This window comes from Drosophila guanche, unplaced genomic scaffold (assembly GCF_900245975.1).
Source record: "Drosophila guanche unplaced genomic scaffold, DGUA_6, whole genome shotgun sequence".
NCBI lineage: Eukaryota > Metazoa > Arthropoda > Insecta > Diptera > Drosophilidae > Drosophila > Drosophila guanche.
The window spans coordinates 67,394-91,869 of NW_022995775.1; the positions used below are offsets into that span (position 1 = coordinate 67,394).

At 45.2% G+C, this 24,476-nt stretch overlaps 2 protein-coding genes across 4 annotated transcripts in view; one reads left to right on the forward strand and one right to left on the reverse strand.

The window, feature by feature from the left end:
* Nucleotides 1-24,476, forward strand: part of LOC117591343 (neural cell adhesion molecule 2) — a 103,509-nt gene that overhangs the window by 57,800 nt on the left and 21,233 nt on the right. For 2 of the 3 annotated variants that reach the window (XM_034284568.1, XM_034284570.1), the window contains exons 5-11: nt 1,499-1,592; nt 1,723-1,836; nt 2,346-2,549; nt 5,528-5,673; nt 8,572-8,716; nt 20,605-20,735; nt 23,418-23,577. In XM_034284568.1, the coding sequence (XP_034140459.1) occupies nt 1,499-1,592; nt 1,723-1,836; nt 2,346-2,549; nt 5,528-5,673; nt 8,572-8,716; nt 20,605-20,735; nt 23,418-23,577 (994 nt within the window). Of the gene's footprint in view, nt 1-1,303; nt 1,396-1,498; nt 1,593-1,722; nt 1,837-2,345; nt 2,550-5,527; nt 5,674-8,571; nt 8,717-20,604; nt 20,736-23,417; nt 23,578-24,476 lie in introns of those variants that run through there. The other variant, XM_034284569.1, reaches the window with a different exon arrangement.
* Nucleotides 12,216-18,612, reverse strand: LOC117591342 (protein strawberry notch homolog 1). The gene is made up of 4 exons (XM_034284567.1): nt 18,545-18,612; nt 14,134-18,478; nt 12,894-14,070; nt 12,216-12,826 (listed from the first exon to the last, which is right to left on the reverse strand). The coding sequence occupies exons 2-4, from the start codon at nt 18,437-18,439 to the stop codon at nt 12,265-12,267; spliced, it is 6,045 nt and encodes a 2,014-aa protein (XP_034140458.1). The 5' UTR covers nt 18,440-18,478; nt 18,545-18,612; the 3' UTR covers nt 12,216-12,264.

Genomic DNA, 24,476 nt, shown 5'->3' on the forward strand with positions numbered 1-24,476 from the left:
GTGGGGGGGGGGGGGGGGGGGGGGGGGGGGGGGTGTCGTTAAAAGTCGGCAGAGGCTGAGGCGGAGTGAAGCAGAGTGTGAATGAGAGACTGTGAAAATAACAACATAAGCTGCGGGACAGGGTGGGTTTAGCCACTGCAAATTAATTTCTTCGTTCCTGCTATAATAATGATCCAATCGGATCCCAAGGGATCCGGCAACATATCCGACCCCAGAAAGTGTATATATTCTTGGTCAGCATCATTAGCCAAGTCTATATCTGTATGTCCGTCTGTCCGTCCGTTCGTCCGTCCGTCCGTCCGTCCGTCCGTCTTGTTTGTCGGCTAGTTCTCAGAGACTATAGGAGCTAGAGCCATTTAATTGTTCCTCCAGACTGCTGAATTTCACACTGATACAAGTGTTTCCACAATTTTGAAGATACGATAGACAATAACCATATCTCTCAGATCTTCGTATTATAATCGACGCAGATCATTATTATAGCCAGAATGGAGAAATTCATTCATTCATTCAGTGACTTCACCCCACCGCATCCAGCTGCGTTGCTTATGCCTGCTTGTTGTTGGCATTCTATCTCAGTCGCACACTCAGCTTAATGCAGTGTGCGGCTCTGGGTAAGACGTAGTAGACCGATTTAGAAAATATTTATAATTACAAAATTTAAAAATGTGTTGACTGAGTTAATGACTGACCGCGCATAAAAGTTGCGACTCGTACGAAACGTTCCTTCTCGTTTTTTATTCTTTTCAAAGGGTGTAAATGTGTAAGTGTTTAAATGAGCTTTAGGTCCAATGACTCATTAGATATATTGATGAAATATTACCTGAAAATACTTATTTACTTGTACAGTTTACTATATACATATGTAAAAGCCTGGCATAGATGCAAAATAAAATTTTAATTTAAATTCTCTTTGCAAAAGCATAGACAAAGATCAACATAGATTTAATATAAGCAAACTTGTGGGCCAAGCGCAGTCAAAGATTTATTTAAAACTTCTTCAAGTGAATGGAAATAAAGAAGCCAGAGAATGTCATAAAAATAATCAAAAGAAAATAGAATAGGTTTATTCTCAGCTCAATTTAGTTATTGAAGAAGATAAATAAAAGGCATTTGTGGACACATATGGCCTTTTAAAAAGCTTTCCCCGAGAGAGACAATGAAACTAAAACTACTTTAATTCAAAGAAAATCCTCTAATATTGTGGCATAGTAGGCTGAAACCAAAATCAAATGAAAATCTAAGTGTCAGCCAGGTGGAAGCAGAGCCTGGCCGCTGGGTTCTTGAGTGCCAGACCACACTTGAGGCTTGTAGCTCAAGTGACATGCAATAATTGAAAATTATATGGCCACAGAAACTTGCAAGTGTGTGTTCGTTGCGCTGGGATTGTTTGTTGTATGCTAATCATGTTTTTCCCTTTTTGCACCAACACATAATAGTTTACAAGTCCTTGTTGCACACTCACCTTCGCTCTCCCTCTCTCTCTCTGTCTTTACAGGATATCAAGCGTCATGATCAGGGCATTTACCGATGTCGTGTGGATTTTCGCACAAGTCAAACGCAAAGTTTCCGCTTCAATTTGTCAGTAATAAGTAAGTTTTGCCCCCACACAAAAATGATGGAGTAGATTTGAAACCATATGGCTAAACCCTGCCATGCCTCACTCTCTCTGCTGTCTTTACATTTCTCTTTTATGTGTGTTTGTGTGCTACTGTTTTCTAGTACTTCCGGAGCAGCCAATCATCTTGGATCGTTGGGGCCGACAGCTGAATGGTTCTAAATTGGGGCCGAAGCAAGAGGGCGATGATATCGTTATCACTTGTCGTGTGGTGGGCGGTAAGTTTATTCTAACTACAGTAGACAAACTTAACCCCTATAGATGGCCAAAAAACCCCAAATCCCCCATACAAAAAATAGAAAACAAACAAATTTCCCCCAATATGCGAATCCCTCTTCTCAACACTCACCCACATTGGTGCATATAGCTTACGGCTATATCCGTATGCTCGGCCAGACAATTTCCTGTTAATTTCCTTAAAAGCTTTGACCGGCAAGTGGACTAAAGAGTTGTTTGAGGCACTGAAGGAAAATTCTCCCACTGCTGCCTGCTGCTGCTGCAAATGAAAATATCACAAAGTCTGCTTTGCTTTATTTTTGCTTTTTATTTCCTATCATTTCGTTTCGTTTTGGCACGACATTGGCAGCTCTGTCTCGCTGGTGTGCCGCTGCTGGTTTTAGCTTGACTTTTTAATTTTGCATCATTTTTCGTTTTTACTACTGCGAACATTTCACTAACTCTTTTTCCTGTGCCTGTTTTTGGTACTTTCTTTTTTGGTTGGTTTTAGGTCGACCCCAGCCGCAGGTCCGTTGGCTCGTAAATGGACTGCTTGTCGACAATCAAAACGAGCACAATTCCGGCGATGTTATCGAGAACCGTCTGTTGTGGCCATCGGTGCAGCGAAACGATTTGAATTCCGTATTCACATGTCAGGCACTGAATACACAATTAGATAAGCCCAAGGAGAAGAGCTTCATACTGGATATGCACTGTAAGTACATACAAGTTGTAAACGATAATGCATATATTTGTACAAGAAAAATGTCTTGTAGCAGAATTCTCTCTCTGTTAACTGTTGTGAGATTGAAAGGGCGAAAGACCATCAAGGTTAAGTCCTAAATGGGATTGAAACCTTTGCTTATTTTTATACTCGAAGATTAAAAAAGGAACATTGTATTTGTGGTAGAAAGTGGATTTATGTACTTTTTATAACGGATTTATAACGCACAGAAAGAAACCTTTCGGACTCTAAAAAGCGTATATATTCATGATCATATCTGTCTGTCCGTCTTGCTTGTCGTTTTTCTTAACAAATTTTGTACAGTTTGTTCGTAGTAGGGCGTCTTTTTGTTGCTGCATATATAAATCCGAAAGCGAGCGTTTACCGGAATGTACGTGGGTGGGTAGCAAAACTGATCTTAGCATAGAGGCTGACTGCCCGCCAGCTCGCTAACGCCCGAAAAGAGAGAGAGAGAGTGAAAGCGAGCTCCGGCTGTTAGCAACAGTCCGCTGCTAACTCGCTGCTGCTACTCTGAACACAGTTTAGCACACCGAATCGTAGTTGACGTACACGGCCCCTAACACCAACACGCCTTTGTAGCTCGCTACCCTCCCCCAGGGACACACACTCCCTGAGATCTGGTAGAAAAGGACATTCTTTTCGGAACTGCGTTTTTAGTTGACTCTTGTCTTCAAAGTTGTGGATATGAGAGTGTTGGAAGCTGCGGAGCTTTTTCACCAACTCTGACTCCACATTTAATTCGAATATTCTCCGTAATTAACACAATTTGAAGGGCCGTGGTCGTCAACTACGATTCGGTGTGTTAAGCTGTGTTCAGAGTAGCTTCTGCTTCTTACCCCTCTTCGCCGCATTCCACTAATGGCGTTCTCCTATATTTCTGTGACCTTGGCTATGGCATCTCGCGTCGATCTGCCTTTACTGAAGCCGTACTCCGTACTCCGTAAGCATCCGGCGTCTTCTAAGGCGCGCCTTAGCCTGTGTGCGATGAGCTTCTCGATAACTAGCTTCTTACGCGTCACAACTTTTATACCCGGCACTCAGTACTACATACATCTGCACCTTAGCGGTGTTTTGTCAAATTTTAAATTTTTGTTTCATCTGTCAGATACATCTACAACACTTCTCACACGGAAACGTTTCCTTCTGTGTGTTACATACTTTGTGCACAAATACAATATACCCTATTTACTCTTCGAGTACCGGGGATAAAAATCGGCCTGTACGAGGAAGGATCGCCTGGTGGTTTAGCTGGCTTGTGGAGTTGCAGCAACTTATGTAGTTTCCACCGATCGGGGAAGGTTCCTTCTTCGAGGCACTGGAGAAAGCTGATGGCTGTAGAGCCAATTCCAGTTTCAGGGCTCTATTCGGCACTGCGTGGACCTGGGGCTTCTTTGCTAGGCAAACTCCTCCCGGCTTCTAGGACCTCGCCTTCCGTTACCCTTTCGCTGACAGGGACTGATGTACAGCTGCCTGGAGCCCTTTTCGGCTGGGTGCTTGGGAACAGGATTCGCACTATCTCCTCGAGCTCCTCCTCGCTTCACTACTAGCTTGTAGGTATTGCCCCAAGGATCTTGATCTTTTGTGTCGCAGAGCTGGAGTCCTATCCTCCTCGTGGGATAAGCCATACTCCGTCGTAATCCTTGCTCTCTGCTTTATTCGCCTTGCTTTCAGACACGTTATCCGAATTCCATCTCCGCGTTCCACCAGACGGTTGACCTGTGGTGCCTCGTGAACGGCTTGCGTTGTCTCATACTTGAGTCACAGGCATCCCCTATTCTCGACGAGATCTGGTTGACCGACTCATTGGCGCTGCCGTCGCAGAAAGTCTCCCACGTCCCGAGGCTTCGAGCGAGAGCACTTGGGCTGAGCGTGTCCTCCCTGTAGACCTTGACCCGGCTCGATGATCGCCTGGATCTGGGATGCTCGTCAATAGAGCACATGGATTCGTTGTCGCTTCCGGTATAATCCTTTCCTACTCGCCAACTTGCGTTGCTCGAGAGACAAGGGCTCGTGCATGTGAGGTCGATAATCGACTCGGCGCCTTCCTTACAAAAGGTCTGTTGAGAGCCCTCGTTCAAAAGAGCTAGGTCCAGCGACGCGAACGTTTCAAGAAGTGTACGACCTCTTGCGTTTGCGGCCTGACAGCCCCACTCTTGTGCCCAAGCGTTTCCAACTCTCACACGCATAAATCCGTCTCTGGCCTCCACACAGTGATTCCTTCCCCGATCTGTCCGTCGCCCACTACTCTATATCGCCTGTTTTTTATGGCTCGCTAAGTATGGCCAAGACCAGGTTGTGCTCTCTCACCGAGACATGTTTTTTTTAAATTCCTATTCTCAGAGGAAATCTCTTGGAGTACATTTTTTAATCCAAGTGTAAATCTTAGTGTTTCTCTTTCTCTGAGTGTACCACTCTATTTTCCATAAGGTTAAATGCCAAGTTTAAGTAACATTATGAGAGAGACCCCATTAAATAATTATATGCCAAGGAGGAAGAACACACAGCCTACAGTCCTCAGCCGTATTGTGTGTGTGTGGAGGGGTCGGGGCGTCAACAAAAATGTCGGTCGTGTTCTTTGAGCAAATTATCAACTAGCTGTAGACACGGAAACTTGGCAAAAGAAAAATGCAAAGGCAATGGAAGGACTCGAACAAAGTCATAATCCTGGCAAGCGGCAATTAGCAACAGCCATCCAGGAAGTGCAACACACGAGAGCTGTCGAGACGTAATAGACACAAATTGTTGTTGATACGAAAGGTACTCTACCGATTGTAAGGATATATTGTAAGGGAAAGGATAGGATAGGGCACACAGGCACCGGCAATTATGGGGCTATGAAATACGATGGCAAACATAACTTTAATTACAATTGCAATGTAATTCAATTGAATGTCCATTCTTATCACTATTTACTATCATGTTCTCTGTTCTGTATTTTCGCATTGCAGTAAAACCACTGGTGGTGCGTATCCTGGAGCCACCGAGCTCAATGATTGCCGATCGTCGTTATGAAGTTGCCTGCGAATCATCGGGCTCTCGACCGAACGCCATCATCACGTGGTACAAGGGAAAACGGCAATTACGACGAACGAAGGTGAGTGGTGGGGGCGAGATAGCAGAGAGAGTGGAAAGAGAGTGGAGTAGAGTCTTGTGTGTGTTGGGTCCTGGAGTGACCGCAATTGACGCTGCTAGTTTGCTGGCTTTCTTCACTCTACCTGCCTTTCTCGACTGTCTTTCTCGTCTGCTGTTGACTGACTCACGTTCAAGCTCGATAACTTATTCTGTTTGCACAGTCATGCCAAAACAAACGTGGCCCGTAACTATTTCCACTACACTCACACACACACTCATCTAAACACCCATTACCACCCATTGAACCAACCATCAGAGACATCCACAGACAATGGCAGATATAGATTGGTAGGGGGCGAACTGGGAATTGGAATGGTGGGGGATGCACTGTATTCCCACCCACTTGTTGTCCCTGGGCGTGGTTCACACTCATCGTTCGTCCTGCGGGCGGAAAACACCTCCGAAACTTGGTTAAAATAAACAGCAAATAATGTGATATAAACTCCACAATACAAAAACGATTCCCCCGCCACTCCATGACACTCCTCTACAATGCTTTTGCTTCTGCTTTGGCTGTAACACTACTTTTTTATACCCGGTACTAGAAGAGTAAATAGGGCATATTGTATATGTGGTAAAAAAAGTATATATATTCTTGAGCATCAGCATCAATAGCCGAGTCGATATAGCCATGGCTCTCTGTCCGTTCATCCGTCCGTCCGTCCGTATGTCCGTCTTGTTGAGCGCCTGCATCTCTGAGACCATTAAAGTAAGAGCCACCCAAGTTTGCATCCAGATGGCTGTATGCTCACACTGCTACAAGTGTATTTCAAAATTTCGCTCCCTTTCGCCCACGCAATGGGCGAAAATCTGCGATATCCACAATTCTGAAGATAAGGAAAAACTAAAAACGGCATCGGTAGGGAAAAACCATTGCTATCAGATCACCGAATTTTGATCAGATTGGATCATTATTATAGCCAGAACGAAAAAATTCATTTCCATTGGCCACCCCGCCCATCAGTTTTTTAATATTTTTTTCACATTTTCTCTCTCTGTTTCGTGTAGTGTGCGTCTCTAGGCGAGGGGGACAGCTAAGAGAGCGTGAGGTAGATGTAGATATAGATGCAGGTGTAGAACAAATGTAAAATGTAAAATTTGGAAAAAACTACAAGGTTTAGACGTACTACTGGGTACTGGGTATTAAAGTTGTGACGCGTAAGAAGCGTCTCACACGTCCCAACTCGTTTTTTTTGGTAACTTAATCCTCTTTCAAATTCTCATCCATCATTTAGTTCATGTATCTCATGGATCCACATTCCAATTCTCATCCATCATTTAGTTCATGGATCTCCAAGGGTATCTCCATTTTCGACTCTACCAAGATCTTCTGCTTTCTTTTTCCTTTGTTTTTATATTTTATTTTTTCTCTCTCTCTCTCCCTCTCTCTCTCTCTATTTCGTTTTTGTGCTCTATTCAACTTTGAAAAATTTATGGGAGTTTTGGCGCAATTTTGTTGCAATTCATTTTTTTTGTCTGTCGGGCGGGACCTCTCTAGCCCTTGAGTCCACGAGTCGGAGTCCTGGTTTGGTCCCGGTCCGTTGTTTATGTCCAAGAATATCCGGCTTGCTATGCCCTTTTTTTCTGTTACTAGCTCTGGTTCTGGGGTTGGTTTTTGAGCTCAATGTTTTTAAAGACCGGAAATGTTTTTCACTAGTTTTCATGTAGTATAAAGTTGCCGTAATGCGGCAAAGACCACCCGCAACTCTCCTGCCAACCCTGCCACACGTCGAATCCGAGCAGCCAGCCCCATACCCCCACCCCACTCCCCCCTCACAAACACGGACACGTCGGATGGATTCTACCGGCAGCCATCGCCATCCCACATGTTTTACATGCCTATTCGTCCTGTGTGTCTGTGTGGGTGGCTGTGTGGCGCTGTGCAAAAACATTAATCAAAGCCCTGCAGACGGTCTAATTGAGAAGTTTAGCCTATAAATTGAAAGCATTTGGTGTATGTAGTCTATGGAAATGTAAATGTTGGACGGAGGGTTTTTCAGTAAAAGTTTCGAAAGTAAAGAGAGCGAGAGACCGAGAGACGAGACAGGGGACCTCTCATTAAGTCAAGGATTGTGTTTGGCAGTAATATGAATTGACATGACGCTCACTTTGAGTCTGGAATGTGATTTGATCTGTCAACAGAGCTCATAATTGGTTATAAAGAAAGCCAAGGGTATGAGATGACGGATTTACAAATAGAAAAAAACTATTTCACACTTTACAAAGAGTTCCTTGAATTTTGAAAGCATTTCCCACAAACCCAATCGCTTAAATGTGTGCAACACAAGGATTTATATGCCCGACAAGTGTCGACACTTTAGCTCCTGCCAAGACACACACAAAACTGGGAGAAATCCCAGTCCAACCATTCACAACATAAGAGTATTCCCCTGCAGCAGTTTATGTAAAAGAAATGAAAGATGTAGAGAATAAGGCAAAGACACTACAACATGGTAATGACCAGAAGAGAGTGACGGGATCAACTAAATATGCGAAGCCTTTGTTGCCGCTGTTTTTCTTTGCATTAAATTTATACTGCTCCTAAAATACCCCACACACATTTGACCCATAAGACCCGTAAAAAAACACTCATACATTAATAAATTACTTTTATTAGTACACATTAAAATGCAATACATTTTAAATTGCAAACATAACATATTTCCACATTCATCCAATTTGTAACAAGAACAAAAACGAATGACAGAAACAAATGAAAACTTTACCTCAAGGCAAAGTCTTCGTCTGTCCCAAGTCTGGGTCTAAAAACTTCATTAATGCCGAAAAATATTCTTATAATATTTCTCTCTTTTTTCTGTTCTCTTCCCTTGTCCGATCTGTTTTTTTTATGTCTAAACAGGACGACATATCAAAGAACTCAACACGCTCAGAGCTGAGCTTTGTGCCGACCACAGACGATGATGGAAAATCGATAACATGCCGTGCGGAAAATCCAAATGTGAATGGCCTTTATTTGGAGACCATGTGGAAATTGAATGTCGTTTGTAAGTATTACAAATTGTGTTTAAGAATCTAAAGAATACGTGAAAAGGAACGCTGGGTGGTGGGGCAGGGGCAGGTCCCTAGGAATTCGATGGGCAAAAGGAGAGAGAGAGAGGGGGAATGAAAAGAATAAGGCAATGCCGACAACTACCAAAAGGTAGGACAGGAGCCAGGACCACGACCAGGCTAAAATTTAAATTTAAAATGGGGCGATGTCGCCCCATAGCCAGCGTTTTCCGTTGAAAGCCTTTAAAATGCAAATAAATCAAAGACAAATGACAAATTGTGAATAATTTGCCAAACCCCCACCGAAAACCCACGTTGAAAGGGGGTTGGTGGATGGACCAATGAAATATGTGGGCTATCAAAATGTATGGCAGTCGCTTAAATTAAATTAAGGACTTTTGCTGATGCGGCGGCCTTAATAAAAATAAATTTGAAATAAACATAATTACTGGCACAAAAATGGAACGGCCCCCAGTGAAGAGGGGCTCGGGGGGTTCCCCGGTTTGCTACCCTCTGCGGAGGAAATCTCTTGACAATTACATATACCACAGGTTTAAGCCACACCGTGGGAACCAGCAACCCAAAAAATATATTCACGGAAATCGCTGGGGCAAGCACACTGCGGACATCGTAAAAAACCAGTGCGAGTACAAGTTCTTGGGTCGTCAAAGGGGGAGGAGAGAGAATATTACGAATGCGTTACGTATAAGCCGGGTGTTTCCGCGTGGCGTTCAAAATGTATTGGATTGTATGGCCAATGAGGGGTTTTTCATGCCACATGTGTTGGGTTGTGTTGGTGGTGTTGGGGCACGCCCACTGCTTTAGCAGAAATTACTGCTGTACGCTAAGGAATATGTATATACATACCCGCATGTACATATGTATGTACATACATATGTACATATGTATGTACAATGAATATACATACATACATATGTATGTGCCTTGATTATATAAATTTCTTTTTGCGCCCAGTACTTCATATTTTAGAATATTATTTTTTATTTGTCTGTTTTTTATTTCTTTGGCGCTGCCGTTAAGACAATTGCCTCTGTTCTTGTTGCTGCTGTTGGGGGTCTCGGGGCAAATAAACTTTATGATCGGGACGTAGTGAGAGCCACTGGAACAAAAAAGCAAACTCCATGCATGAATATCTACTGCCTAACATACGCATACATATGTATGTTGCGGAAATGCAGATACTTGACTGGCGTTTTGGGTAAAATTTCTCAGAAAACAAACAGTTTTATAATGTACTCGCCTGGCGGCAAATGGAGCTAGGTCGTGAAGAGACAATAATTCGGGGCGAATCGATCTATGGTTGGGAGCACCAGACCAGCAATATAATTTTGAAAGCTATTAATTCAGGGGGAATGAGGCAGAACAAAAACTGAAAGTGGTGAAAATTTCGGAAATACATTTTCTATAAATGAAATTAAACTCTTAAACAAAGGTAGATTCTATGACTAGGAATGAGTATACCCGGTACTTGAAGAGGTATACTATAGTAAATAGGGTATATTGTATTTGTGGGGAATAACGGTTGTATGTAACGCACAGAAGGAAGCGTTTCCGACCCCATAAAGTATATATATTCTTGATCAGCATCAATAGTCGAGCCGATAGAGCCATATCTGTCTGTCAGTCTGTCCGTCTTGTTTGTCGGCTAGTTCTCAGAGACTATAGAGCTAGAGCCACCAAATTTTGGTTTTTTTTTTGCTCCGGACTGCTGTATGCTCACACTGAAACCAGTGTATTTCAAAAATGAGCCACGCCCCCTTCCGCCACCGCAAAAGGGCGAAAACCTCCCAAATCTACAATTTTGAAGATAAAAGAAAACTAAAAACGCCATTCCGTATGAAATGGCCATATCTATCACCAAATTGGGATCCGATTGGATTATTATTATAGCCACAATGGACAAATTAATTTCCAGTGGCTAAAACTACCCTGTCCCGCAGCTTTTGTTGTTCTTTTTACATTCTCCCATTCACACTGCTTCTGCTTCACTCGGCCTGTGCCTCTGCCCTCCCCCAGCCGATGCCTGTACCGACTCTTAACCCACCCCGTGGGTTTTTTTTGTTGTGGGGACGGTGCCTCTGCCTCTGCCTCGAGTCTGCAGTGTGTGGGTCTAAGGAATGGCGTCGAGCTAACGGAGCGTGTTGGTGTGAGAAGTGATGTAGATCTAGATGACAGATGAAGAAAAAATTTAAAATTTGACAAAACACCGCTAAGGTGCAGATGTAGTACTGAGTGCCGGGTATAAAAGTTGTGACGCGTAAGAAGCGTATCACACGTCGCTCCTCGTTGTATATAAAATTTCACAATAATAGGTAGCTTTACCATTGGATTTTCTTTTTACCAAAACCCACTGCTAGTTCTTTTTTAGCTTGCAATCAAGACAAATGATAGCTAATCACTGATTTATACTTCTCCTTTCGGTTATATCCCTTCACATTGTGTAATTTTTCAGGCACAAAACCTCCGTTTCCTCCGCAAAATGTTGACAATAATATCCTTCAGGCCATTGTTCCTCCCCTCCCAGAAATGTCATATATGACTTTGTATCCTGCAGTTAACTTTCATTTAAGCGAATAAACGAATGGTGATGTCTTGGTGCTGCAACATGTGAAATCTGCATCACGCGTGAGTTATTATGCCACCGAATAACAACGTTCTGTTCTGGCTCCTTAGGCACGACATTTGCCAAGGCCATTTAGCAAATACTTTATTCGTAGATGTGTATGTAGGATACGAGACGGTATACGATGCGTAGTACTCGTAATCGTACTCCTACTTCTACAGCAGTAGCTCCCCATCCTGTCTCTTCCCACACTTGCCTCTGTCCGACTTTTACTGCTAGTACTTTGCACCGAACAACTGCCATTGTATAATGTTGTTTATATCTCCAATGTGAGTGTGCGTTTTAAAATTTATAATGTAGCAGAGACCGTGTGTGGAGAGAGTCGGTGAGGGTGACTGAGAGTCGCTCGTACGAGTCCTTCTCCCTTCTTAGTTGGTCTCCTGGCAAATGGAAACAAGACAAAAACATGCAATGCAATCACAGACGCTGTAGAGATTTCCATTCCCCCACTGGCGAGTGCAGACCCACCCCCATCCATACATATGACATTCTTTGCTACCGCCAGCACCCAGACACACACACACACACACACACACAGAGCCTGTAAAGTGTCCTTTGTTGCCGTTGTTTATGGCTGTTGCTCCTGCTGTTGCTTGTGTGCGCGTGCCTGGCATTTCCAAGAAGCGAAAGCCAACGCGATATATTTATTCCCCAACACTTAATGCCACAATTTGAGTTATTCTTAAAGTGCCCAAAACAGCAGCATAAAGAACGGCCAATGGATAATAGAGAATGGCTTACCATTTGAATGGTTGCCAAGCTTCTCAAAGGAAAGTAATGCGAAAGGTCGAAGTCCATCTTTCGAGTGCAGAATATTTAAATTCTTTGATATTTTATTGTACTACAAAATAACCCAGCCAGAATGGCAAACAGATCTATACCTCCCTTCTCTGGCACCCTTTACTGATTGCTCGAAACCATTGAATCCGCTGACAAATCCTTAACCAGCTCATTGTAGACACTTGTGGGCACCACTGTGCCCACAATCTTCTTGTTGACATCCGTCTTGACGCGTATGATCTGAATCTTGCGGCCATTCCGTTCAATGATCTTCTCAATGCGTCCCCAAATGGGCAGCATCAGGCCGGATAGCACGTGGTAGGTGCGCACGCGCAGACCCACCTCGCAGCTGTTGGGATTGGGGCAGAGGCGTCTCCAGAACACATGGGAGCATTTGTCGAGGCAGACGTCGTACTGGTGCTGCCAGTATTCTTGTGCCTCCTCCGGACTCACCAGCACATAGCGTAGAGAAATGGAGGCGAGGTTCTCAATCTTTACTTGGGGTCCAGTATTCGGGCGGTACAGCTGCAGATAGACGGGACTCGGCGTGGAGGATTCTTTGCGTGTCACCAAAGGAGAAGGGCTTTGTCCATTGAGGCACAGGACTGCAGTGTTTTTGTTGCGTCTCTTTTGCTTGAGGATGTAAAATCCTTCGTTCGAGTCTTTGGCCTCCCTGCGGTATCTGCAAGGAGAGAGGGAATTAGAATTACCTGATGGACTTGATAATGTGTAGAGTATTTTTCCTTTACTTGGCTAACGCTTGCTCAAAGGACATGCCACGTTCCACCTTCACCGTGTGCAGTTCTGTGGCTGCTGTGCCCGTGGCATGTTCCCTCGTGAAGCGCATCAGCTTCAAGGACGTCACACTTGCCCCGTGGGCATCCAGATCGAGTATACCGAGGTCGTAGCGACCAGTGCGCTTCATTTGGGTGATCAGCGAGTACATGTTGCCCAGAAAGAACTTGAAGATGGCATTCTGGATCTCCACGCGGCAGCCGAGGATGCGATTTAGGAACTTTGTGATGTTGTTGCAGTCCTTCTCCATGGTGAAGATCTTGCGGTCGTTGTCCTGCCGCATGCTGAGCAGCCCCACGCCGGCCAGCGCCGTGGCACAGTCTTCGTGGAAGTTTCCCACGAAGGAGTCGGGAATGTGCTTCGTGGTCAGCGGCCTATCTCCAGTCATCTGCTGCATCACATGCTCGAGCGTGTGTCTCCCGATGGAGTTGTCGATATTGAACTGCGACAGATCCCGGGCATCGGTGGCCCGACGATCGCCTTGGGTCAGGGCTCCGAGGCTCTCCAACCGCTTGGCCACGGTGGAGGCAAAGCGTCGCTCCCCCGCGAGATTCGTGATGACAAACACATACTCCGGGGAGTTAACCTGATTGGAGCGATGGGTGCGCCCGAACTGCTGAATGGCACGGTCTGCGCTCCACGGCAGCTCCAGCGTGATGTGCAGGCGGCGGCGCTGATTCAACACTCTCTTGTCGCTCTGCAGCGAGATGCCACTGGAGGCGGCCTCCGAGATGATGGCCACATACTTTTCGCCCTCCATGAATCGCTGCTTCTCCCTGTAGTTCACCAGATCCATCGAGATGTCCGCCTCCACGCGCGACTCGTACCGAAAGTCGTTGCGTCCCAGGCGTACGACCCGTCCCCGGCGGCCCGTCATCTCCGCCACTTTGCTGGTGCCGCCCAGCTTCGAGATGAGTTTGTCCAGCGTATTGGGTGGCAGGAGGCGGCCCAGCTCCTCCACTCGCGCCAGAAGCTTCTCCTTCATCAGGATGCACCGGGTCACGTCGCGTTCTGTGATCTTCGGCTGCTGTGGCTCGCACGGATCGACGTCCGAGGCTTCTGGCTGCCTGGCAGCCAGCATATTCCCATGCAAGTGCATCAGAATACGATCCTGCATAGTCAGTCGTTCCGCTAGAGACACCACAGAAGATACCACAGAAGATTAACAATAAAAGCTACAAGTAAAAGACTCACCCTTGTCGGTCCTTGGTGGCCTGCCACGTCGCTTCCGTCCATTCCCCGTCGCTGACTCTTCGGGTAGGGGGGGCCAGCGCTCTTGTAAGATTTCTATGTCGCTCTCCTCGGAGTCTCCACCATCCACATCCTCCATCCAGTCGATATTCGTGGGGCGTGGCTTCTTGGTACGCGGCGGGTGGCTGCGCGTTTCCGGCACAAATTCCCCAGTGCTGAGCAGCTCGATGAAAGGCTCGCGCCGGGGAGCTGGAAAGTGTTTCTCCACAAACGACTGAATGATCATCGTCGAGGTGGACACAAAGGACGTGAGCTTGCCATTATTCCGCTCCAGATTTTCCAGCGTACGCGACTCTCCCGTGGACTGGAGGCCAATGACCACAGCCTTACCGTGCCGTACTGCATGTCGGGTCATCTTGACGACTGTATTGACCTTGGAAGCGATGCACAGGTTGCGGAAGAAGCGCTGATGTGCGCACCAGAACTGGCAAGTGATGATCTTCTGCAGCCGATTGTCCACGTTCATCAGCTGGCAGGCTCTGGTGAACTTCTTGCTAATGTCTGCCCACAATTCCGCTGCCTGGTTGTAGACATTCGTGAAGGACGTCTGCATGTTGACCTCCTGGATGTGAAAGGTCACATCCTTGAAGCTCAGCTGGCGGGCAATGTAGGTCCCGCGAAGCTTCATGTCCATGGCCACCAGTTCCATGGCGCCAATGCCGCGTCTCTCCACCGCATACACAAAGTCCACGAATTCTGCGTAGGCGGTGCCAGCACCCCACAGCCCCAGCCGTGTCATGTAGGCCATATTCTTGGGCTCACTGGCGCCTGTGGCCGAGGCGTAGACCACACGGGCGAGGGGCAGTAGCTTTTGCAGCTCGAGGACTGTGGTGCCCGTCTTAGTGGACTTGCCCGCATGGCCTATCGTCAGATTCTTGGCCTTGTGGCATTCGTCGAAGATGATGACGCCCTGGAAGTGGTGGCCCAGCCACTGGACGAGCTGCCGCAGACGCGTCTGATACTTAGAGGCGGCCGTCAGGGATTCCCCAATCAGTGCCGTGTAAGTGCAGAAGATAACGCCCTTGCGAAAGCGGCCATTCTCCTCAGAGTCGATGCGGCAGTACTTTAATTTATTCAACGACACCACCTTGATCCTTCTGCCCGCTCCGATATCCTGGAGATCCCGTTCCGCATCGAACTTGAGGTCATTCGACACGGATATCCACAGCGAACGCTTGCGACCCTTCAAATAGTTGTTGTAGATGATGCCAGCGATGGCCCGACCCTTGCCCACACCAGCTCCGTCGCCCAGCAGAAATCCGGCACGCTCGCCACTCGGCAGGATCCGCTCGTGCGCCTGGCATGCATAGATGACGGCCTCCAGCTGCAGGGCACTCAGACTGCCCGCGACCTGGAAGTGGACTGGCAGCGACAGGTCGTAGGTGATGTCCGGCAGCTCCACCGACGACAGGGTGGCCGTCTCCACGACGGCATCTGGATGGGCCATGCCCTGCCCGAGCTTCGTTGGCCAGTACTCGGCAAAGGTTTCGGCCACCCCAATCTCTTCGTTGTCCACCTCCTCATCCTCTACGGCCTGATCGGGTGCCATGACCCCGCAAAAGTATCCTGCACCGTTCACGGGTCCGTGCATCGTCGTACACGTATTGGGCGCCGGAAAGATATTTCGCTTGATTGGCTCCAACGGCGGCAGACCATTCGGAAATCGATTCGCAACTGTTCGAGCCACCTCATTCGGTGGCAGCCTTTTTACCTGTGTGATCAAACCATCGGGTCCTGTCAGAAAGGAGACGGGTATATTCTGGCCAGTGGCACTCTTTACATAGATCATCCTCGGCCTTTGGTCTCCGTGGAACTCTTGGGCCCCTGCAGGAGGATTACGCTGTAATTTGACGATCGTCATGGGAAACTGCTGACACGGCTGTGGCATAGTCATGGGCTGCTGACACACCTGTGGCATGGTCATGGGTTGCTGTACTCGAGATTTGGCTGCTACTGGTACTTGCGGTATGTGGATCGTTGCTCCATTTTCCAACTGAATTTTGATGGCAGAGTCTAAGTTCTGCGTACCTGTCAGTTTATTGGTTGTGATTTCTTCAGGTTTCATACAGGCTATAGGAGACTTCATGGCTATAGGCACAGCGTGCCCTGTTATAACCTGTTTTTGGGATGCAGAGTTAAAGTTAAGGATAGGAGCTTGCATTTTAGTCACAGTTATGGGTTGTTTTAGCACAGTTATGGATTGACCTGCTGGTTTCATTTGTACAATAGGTGCTGACACATTTATAATCTTTTTTTTAGGGACAAATTTTGCCATTGGAAGTCTGCTGGTCTGGTCTGCTGGTCGAATAATGGGCATTGGGACATTCACAGTTGGTGGATGTTGCATGGCCACATTATCAATTTGATTTTGAGTTAATGGGTACCCTTTTTGGTTAGCATTTGGTACATACAATGCGTTTACTTTGGATTTCATATTGTTAATAAGAGGTAGCTGGGTTGAGGGAATAGATTTTAACTCAGCCATCGGATTGTCTGCTGGTCTCACACGGATCACAGGCGTTTTGATTGGCACTTGGAGAGTGCTAACATGCGCCATTTTTTGACCAGGAACAGAGTTCAAATTATGAGAAAGATTTTGCAAACTTGTGATTTCTTTTTGTTCTTTTTTCATATTTATAGCCTGTTCTGATGGTGTGAAATGAAAGGTAGGCTCTGCCACAGTATTAACTTGATTTTTGTACACAGAGTTATGGGCATGATCAAGTATTGACATTTTGATCGGATTGTTTGATGTCATCGCACAAGTTTTCTGTATTTTTTCGGTGCTGTGACAAGTGTTTTCAATATGATTGCTCAAGATCTTGGTGTTGGCGTTATGAAAAGTTGAAGGATTGGCTGCCGGCTGCACTTCTTGTATCAAGAGTTCCGTGGTTGATGGCTCAGGATTTTCCACATCTTCCATAATTTCTTCTAGCCAAGAGCTAGAGTTTTGAGATGGTTTATTGCTTGTTCTGAGGTGTGCCAATGTCACACGGCTGACAGGTATGAGAACAGGACGAGTAGAAGCGGTGGGTGGGCCATTATTTAATCCTATATCACAGATCTGTGGGGAATGTGGATTGTCTGCCGCTTTTGGAACAGATGGAGGGACTCCTTTCCCATTTTCCTGCTGCATTTTCCTCTGAATTGATTGTGGCATATTCATCGGATGTTCCGCTTGTTTCCCATTGTAAATATGATTTATTGGCACTAAGTCCCAGCTTTGGTAAGCTTTTAGCATGTTTATGGCACTGCTTATAGGCACTGCTACAGGGGTAACTGGAATCGTAGTGTCACGTGCAACAGGCGGCATCATGGAGAACGGTTCCCAATGCTGCAGATGATTTGTGGAGTCCCAGCTTTGATGGTCTGCTGATGACATGGGTTGGACGGATGCACATGAAGCCATCGAGTTCCTGCTCTGCTTAACTGGTGGAAAAAACATCTCCGATTCAGATTGCATTTGTTGACAGAATTCCTGCGGAATCACAGCTAGATTGGAGGGACGTGAATACATATGGTCCCATCCCTGATTAATAGTTGGCGCTGCTATCGGGGGCAGTGTTTGAATCGACTTTTCAGGGCATATAGAATCGATTAGATCGTGCAATGATTGCACTGGTTGATCGGTATTACTGGGTTGCATTGAATCAAATTGTGTGTGACACTGTGATGCGGGCAGCTCACATTGGGGTGCAGTCGGTTGCACGAGATTCGCATCTATAGCCGGAAGTTCCCAGTTCATTGCAGGCTCATCGAACTCTGCGCAAATTGATTCAAAAGTATCCGATACTGGTGGCTCGATTAATGCCTTGTCTACATCTGCGCATTGGGAGAATTTTTGCTGAACAAGTTCCACGATTGATTCCACACCGGGTTCCACAATTTGTTCCTGGAATGGTTCCACAATCGGAACTGCTGCCATAATACTTAACTCTCGACAATCACCAGATGAACGGCGGCAGCTCGTTTCTATCGCAGATTTCGATTCCACCTCCTTCGCGTCCGACATTTTGGGCTTCAGATGCAACTCAAAATTCATCGGCCGAATTTCGGAGCGCTCAGCTGGCGGCTTTTCCGACACAGGAGAAGGGTCGCCAGGACCGCCGTACATGGAGCACGCATCCGCCTCAGCCATACGCAGAAAGTCCCGCCTGCTGATCGGTGCCTTCTGCTGCTGCGCCTTTTTAGCACGACGCTTTCTCTCACGCTTCCCCTCATTCGGAACGACGCAGAGTTTTAGTGGCATTTTTCACGTCTTTGGTTTGGTGCGGTTCCCTACAAAATGCTAAACCAGATATACATTACGGCTAGGAATTTTACGGCACGGCACTGCGCAACAACAAACACTTACAGGCAAAGTAATGATCGGCATAAATTTCTTAAAATAATTTATTTCTTATTTTATAAATTATTCTGTAGTTATTTTTTTCCGATCTGAATCGGTCGATAGTCAGGCCCTGAATGAGGCTCAAATTTGTTTTTTTTTCGGCTTACCTTTTGAGGAATTTCACAGCTTGCTACTCTTATTAAATGAGTCAAAAGTCTTTTTGAAATGTGCTAAAAATTACAAAATAGTGCTGGAAAATTAAGAAAAATACCTTCCAACTCTGATGATTATTATTCGTGGTTCGGTTTCAGTTGAGTTTCGAAATTATATGTAACTAAATGATTATAAAGTATTATAAAATATTGGTGAATAATTTAATTGATGAAGATATTCCCGAATTTAAGGAGGCAGCACTGTTCAATATTTGCCCAACTGTTAAAGCTTTTTTCTTTTGCATATAAATTGTGAGGAGCCGTTCAGCACTTCCGAAATCTATACCTGGACGTGGCATGAAGCAGTGCATGGGTAGCGCCACAACAGTAGCCGTAACGGTAAATGATAGTCACAAAAATGGCCGGCAACATATGTGCGGAAATACGCGACGCGACTTTTCCAGTGAAAAGAGTTTTCCATAGACCTTCAAACACTTTGCCTGATTGCTAGGGCGTCTGTCGGCCCGACCAAATGCAAAGACACGAAGAAGAAGGACGACGGACCAAAGGCGAGTGCAAAAGTTTTCCGGGCCATTCTAAAGTTTTGCAGGATGGAAAGGAGGGTTAGGCGGGGAGCTTTTTTGCTTGAGGGTTTTGGCCCGCTTTGTTGCCTAACTCTTGGCTGTCGACGTTTGGTTTTTGGCCGCCAATAACTCAACAATATTAAGGTTGGCACGTGCGCCGCCCCCAGTCCTCATCCCTTTCGCTCTCGCTGTCATGTTTGTGTGCCTCTTCCATTGGCTTTGGCGGAGTCTCCGGGCTTCTGGTTTTTGGTCTCCGGTCTACGTGTCTCTGGGTATTTTCTGCTGTTGCTTTCTGTTTGTCGCAAAGTTTGTGGCTCGTTAAGCAAATTCAAACGACTTAAACGGCAACACATGTTGGCAAACAGCGGTCGAAGCCCAAGCCGAAGTCGAGGCGAAGCCTCCTCAGCCTCCGCCTCCATCTCATCCTGAGGACCTCAGCGATGGTAAAGGCGATGTCGCCATAACTCTTGGTTAATGTTGCACTTTGTCCCTGTTATTGCTCTAAATCGCTCATATTTGCAAAAACTATTAAATCGGCTTGCCTCATGACAGTCTATATTGCTGGCTCTGGCCTTAGCTCAGGCTCCATCTCTATGCGCGCTGACACTTGAAGTTGTAAGATTTATGCGAATGCAAGTCGCGGTCTATGTAGGTGTGAATCTCGCCTCTCTTTCACCATCCCTATCGCTTTCTCGATCCGTAGCTCTCGCTTGCATTAGGGCACGGCATTAGTAACTGTTGCCCATTGCCCGCGGTATTCGTACACAATCTCTACACCTTACTGAACCCACATATAAGATTTATATAGCTATCCAATAACTTATACATATTATTGGTACATCTACACATAGTAATACATACGCGTAATATCGCTAGCAAATAAATTGTACATTTTCTTGCATCAAACCCTCTCTCAAACCCTCTTGTATTAAACAATCAACAGCTAATGAAAACGACTAGTAGCTCAACAGATCTTTATTTGATATTTGTTGTGACAATTGCATTTGGAATAATTTAATAATAATAATAAAAATAACACTTTAAAAAGCTAAACCAACGAAATTTGTTTTGAATAATATTAAGCCGAAAGGAAATTAAGCCGCTTCCAACACTAACAAAATTTTATTTTTGCATAGCCTAAAATCACTAACCAAATAATACTATTTGTGCTGCTATTTTGTGCTGCCAATGGTTATTGGAAATCTTTTTTAAAAGTTCCCTTAGCTAATTTGCAACAATTTTCACTTAAGACGTATTTTCCACATTGATTTCCTCTGCCCAAGATTTTGTCAATTAAAAGTTAATTCATCTCTTTCTTATCTCTCCCCCTTTCTGTATATCTTTGCAGATCCACCTTTGGTCACTCTGCGCCTGGGCTCAACATTGACACCGGATGATATCAAGGAAGGTGATGATGTTTACTTCGAGTGTCACGTACAATCGAATCCTCAATGGCGGAAACTACTGTGGTTGCATAATGTACGTTGCGTCAATTCTCAGTCTCAGTCTCCCCCGGAGTACGAGTACTGGAAAAGCCAGCCAAAATCAGTAGCAGGACGAATGCAACCTGTGCCTGGATCTCTGGTACTCTCGTTACAGGCTGGTCCCGGTTTTCTACTCGGCTGGCTTCTTCCATTCATTTCTGTTTAAGTGTCAATAACATGACAAGCTGCGTATGTATTGAGGTGGCTGTGCTCGGGGAGTCGCCGACGCCGATGTCATGATGCATTGAGCCAGCCGTCTCATTGGCAGATGCCAATTCCTCTACTGCTGCATTTGCTCATTTCAATTCACGCCAGATCCACTGCAGGGCACTGGGGGCCACTGGGGTCATATGTGTGTGTGTGCACTGAAATGTGGGGAACTGCGAGGGTGTGGATTCGGGGGTTCTGTGGTTCCATTTTGAGTGGAAATAGTTTAGAACATTTTTGGCATGGATTTTGCCGACGCTCAACTGCAGCCCCCCAATCGCTTGGCAATCACTCATCTCCAATCCCAACCATCTCCATGCCCATCCGCTCCATCCGGAAGCCTCTCCATTCTGCCATTTTTTTTGTGAGAATTTTTGCCTTTCGGAAGCGTTTAGCGGATTTTGCCAAATTGAAATTTGAGCTTGAGTGATTGCCGAATAGATTTCGGATTTTATTTGTGATCCGTTATTTTTATACCCGGTACTCGAAGAGTAAACTTTTGTGCACAAAAGTGGAAGTATGTAAGGCACAGAAGAAAACGTTTCCGACCTCATAAAGTATATATATTCTTGATCAACATCAATATGCGAGGCTATATCTGTCCGTCTTATTTGTCGGCTAGTTCTCAGAAAATATAAAAGCTAAAGCCGACAAACTTGCCTCCAGACTGCATAATGCTTACTCTAATACAAGTGTATTTTAAAAATTCGTCCGCCCCCTTCCGCCCACATAACGGGCGAAAATCTGCGGTATCCACAGTTTTGAAGATAAAACAAAAATAAAATGCCATAGGGAATGACCATATCTATCAGATCACTGAAAAATTATCAGATTGGATCATTGTTATAGGCAGAATGAAGAATTTAATTTATATTTTGCACATTCTCTCATTCCACACTCTACTTCGTGCAGTGTGCGGCTCTTAGGGAGGACAGCAAACTAAAAGAGCGTGTTGGCGTGAGAAGTGATATAGATCACATACATATATAGAAACGAGAAGGGACGTGTGAGGCGCTTTTTACGCGTCACAACTTTTATAACTGGCACTCAGTACTACATCTGCACCTTAGCGGTTATTTGTCAAATTTTAAATTTTTTCTTCATCTGTCATCTACATCTACAACACTTCTCACACCAACACGCTCTGTTAGCTCGCCGCCCTTCCGTAGACCCACACACTGCAGACTCGCGGCAGAGGCAGCGCCCGAACGCAAAAAAAAAAAAAACAAATATAAGCTGCGGGACGGGGTGGGTTAAAAGTCGGAAGAGTCATCGCCAGAGGGAGGGCAGAGGCAGGAGCCGAGTGAAGCAGAAGCAATGTGAATGAGAGAATGTAAAAAGAACAACAAAAACTGAGGGACAGATTGGGTTTAGCCACTGCAAATTAATTTCTTCATTCTGGCTATAATAATGATCCAATCGGATCCCAATTTGGTGATCTGATAGATATGGCCATTTCCTACGGAATGTTTTTAGTTTTATTTTATCTTAAAAACTGTAGATTTGGAAGGTTTTCGCCCTTTTGCGGGGGCGGAAGGAGGCGTGGCTCATTTTTGAATACACTGGTTTCAGTGTGAGCATACAGCAGTCTGGATGCAAAATTTGGTGGCTCTAACTAATAGTCTCTGAGAACTAGCCGACAAACAAGACGGACAGACGGACAGACAGACATGGCTCTATCGAATCGTCTATTGATGCTGATCAAGAATATATATACTTTATGGGGTCGGAAACGTTTCCTTCTGTGCGTTACATACAACCGTTATTCCCCAAAAATACAATATACCCTATTTACTCTTCGAGTACCGGGTATAAAAATGTAAGATGTAAAATTTTGAAAGAAAAAAAACACTAAGGTACAGAAGTCCTACTGAGTACAGGGTATAAAAGTTGTTACACGTTGTGTTTTATCACTAAGCAAACAACTCATAGAGTGGTAAAATGGTGTTAAAACTGGCTGCCTAATCAGTATGATGTATTGCCTCCCAGTGTCTTCGGCTCTTGGTGATCTTGTTGATCATTGAACGCAAAGCGACTCGCAAAAACAAAGTTTTGTTTTTCATTTTCGAGTCTGCTTCGTAATTTCATGTGTGCCAATCCACTATACTGATTAGGCAGCCAGTTTTTACTCGATTTGCAGTCTCTATAAGTTGTTTGCTTAGTGGTTCTATGCAAGTGACTTCTGCGAGATGAGTGCAGTATTTTAAGTTGCATTTTCAGGTCAAGGGCGCGGAGAGATATATATCGATATAACTATGACAGATGGGATGGGGAAGGAATGGAAAGTTAATGAAATTGAGTTAATAATTCCATAGCTAAATGGAAAGATTCTTCATCTTAATAGTAATGACTCTGTGGGATGTATGAGCAACAGGTTTTGGCACAACTTCTCCCTCGAATAACCCTTCCAAATGTTAAAATAACAATACTAATATTTCCACAACTAATTCTTATAATCTCTTATCCTCAGGGAATTCATCTGGAACACAATACATCCGCCCGTGTCATACGCTCCAATCAGAGTTTGGTCCTGCAGAAGATCACGAAGCATTACGCCGGGAATTATGCGTGTAGCGCCATCAACGATGAGGGCGAAACGGTCAGTAATCAGCTGCCGTTGCGTGTGAAATGTGAGTAGTCGTTGTACTAGCCCAAAAACACCAAGCCAGAGTTAAGTCCTTTTCCCTTGCACCCCCAAAAAAGTGGAGCTGTTGTTAAAACAAGAACTCTTGCCACTGCCTCCTTGCTACTGCGATGCAACTGCGATTTTAAGCATAAATTTGCCAAGCGGCACTTTGTTTGAATGGATCGTCTATCTGGCAAATGTCTGCCTCTGTCTCTTTCCGTCACTCTTTCTCTACCTCTCTTAATCTCACTCTGTGTCCCTCTCTCTATGTGTTTTGTCTGACTTTGGCTTTCTCTTTTACGCTGCCTGCCAGCTCGCTCTCCGGCTACACTCTGCGTTCGCCTGTTTTCTTATCATAAAGTCAGAAGCTGCAGACGTTGCAGTTGTCATTCCAACCCTCCCGCCCCACACCCATCCTAAAAACTGTTTGGCCCTGTCCACTCCACTGCCCGACTTATTTGATGAATTGCAATTTTCCTTACTTTCCTTTTTTTGCATTTTGTGCTTTATTATACACTGCAGAAAAGGGTAACCTGACTATGGACAGAGGTTGAGGGTTTGCTGTTTGGTGCCAAGATTACGAAACATTGTCCCATATTAATCAGATTTTCAAAATTAAAATACATTTGTGAGTGTATCTCAATCTTTGAGGAGAGCCGTATCCATGGTCTTTCCATTTTTAAATTACACTATTCGACAAAACCGAACTTTTTTTTCTTCAAGGAACCAAACCGACTTTTTATACCCGGTACTCGAAGAGTAATTGGGGTATATTGTATTTATGCACAAAAGTGAATGTATGAAACGCACAGAAGAAAACGTTTCCGACCTCATAAAGTATATATAATCTTGATCAGCATCAATACCCGAGTCTATGTCTGGGCGACAGTCATGGCTCTATCG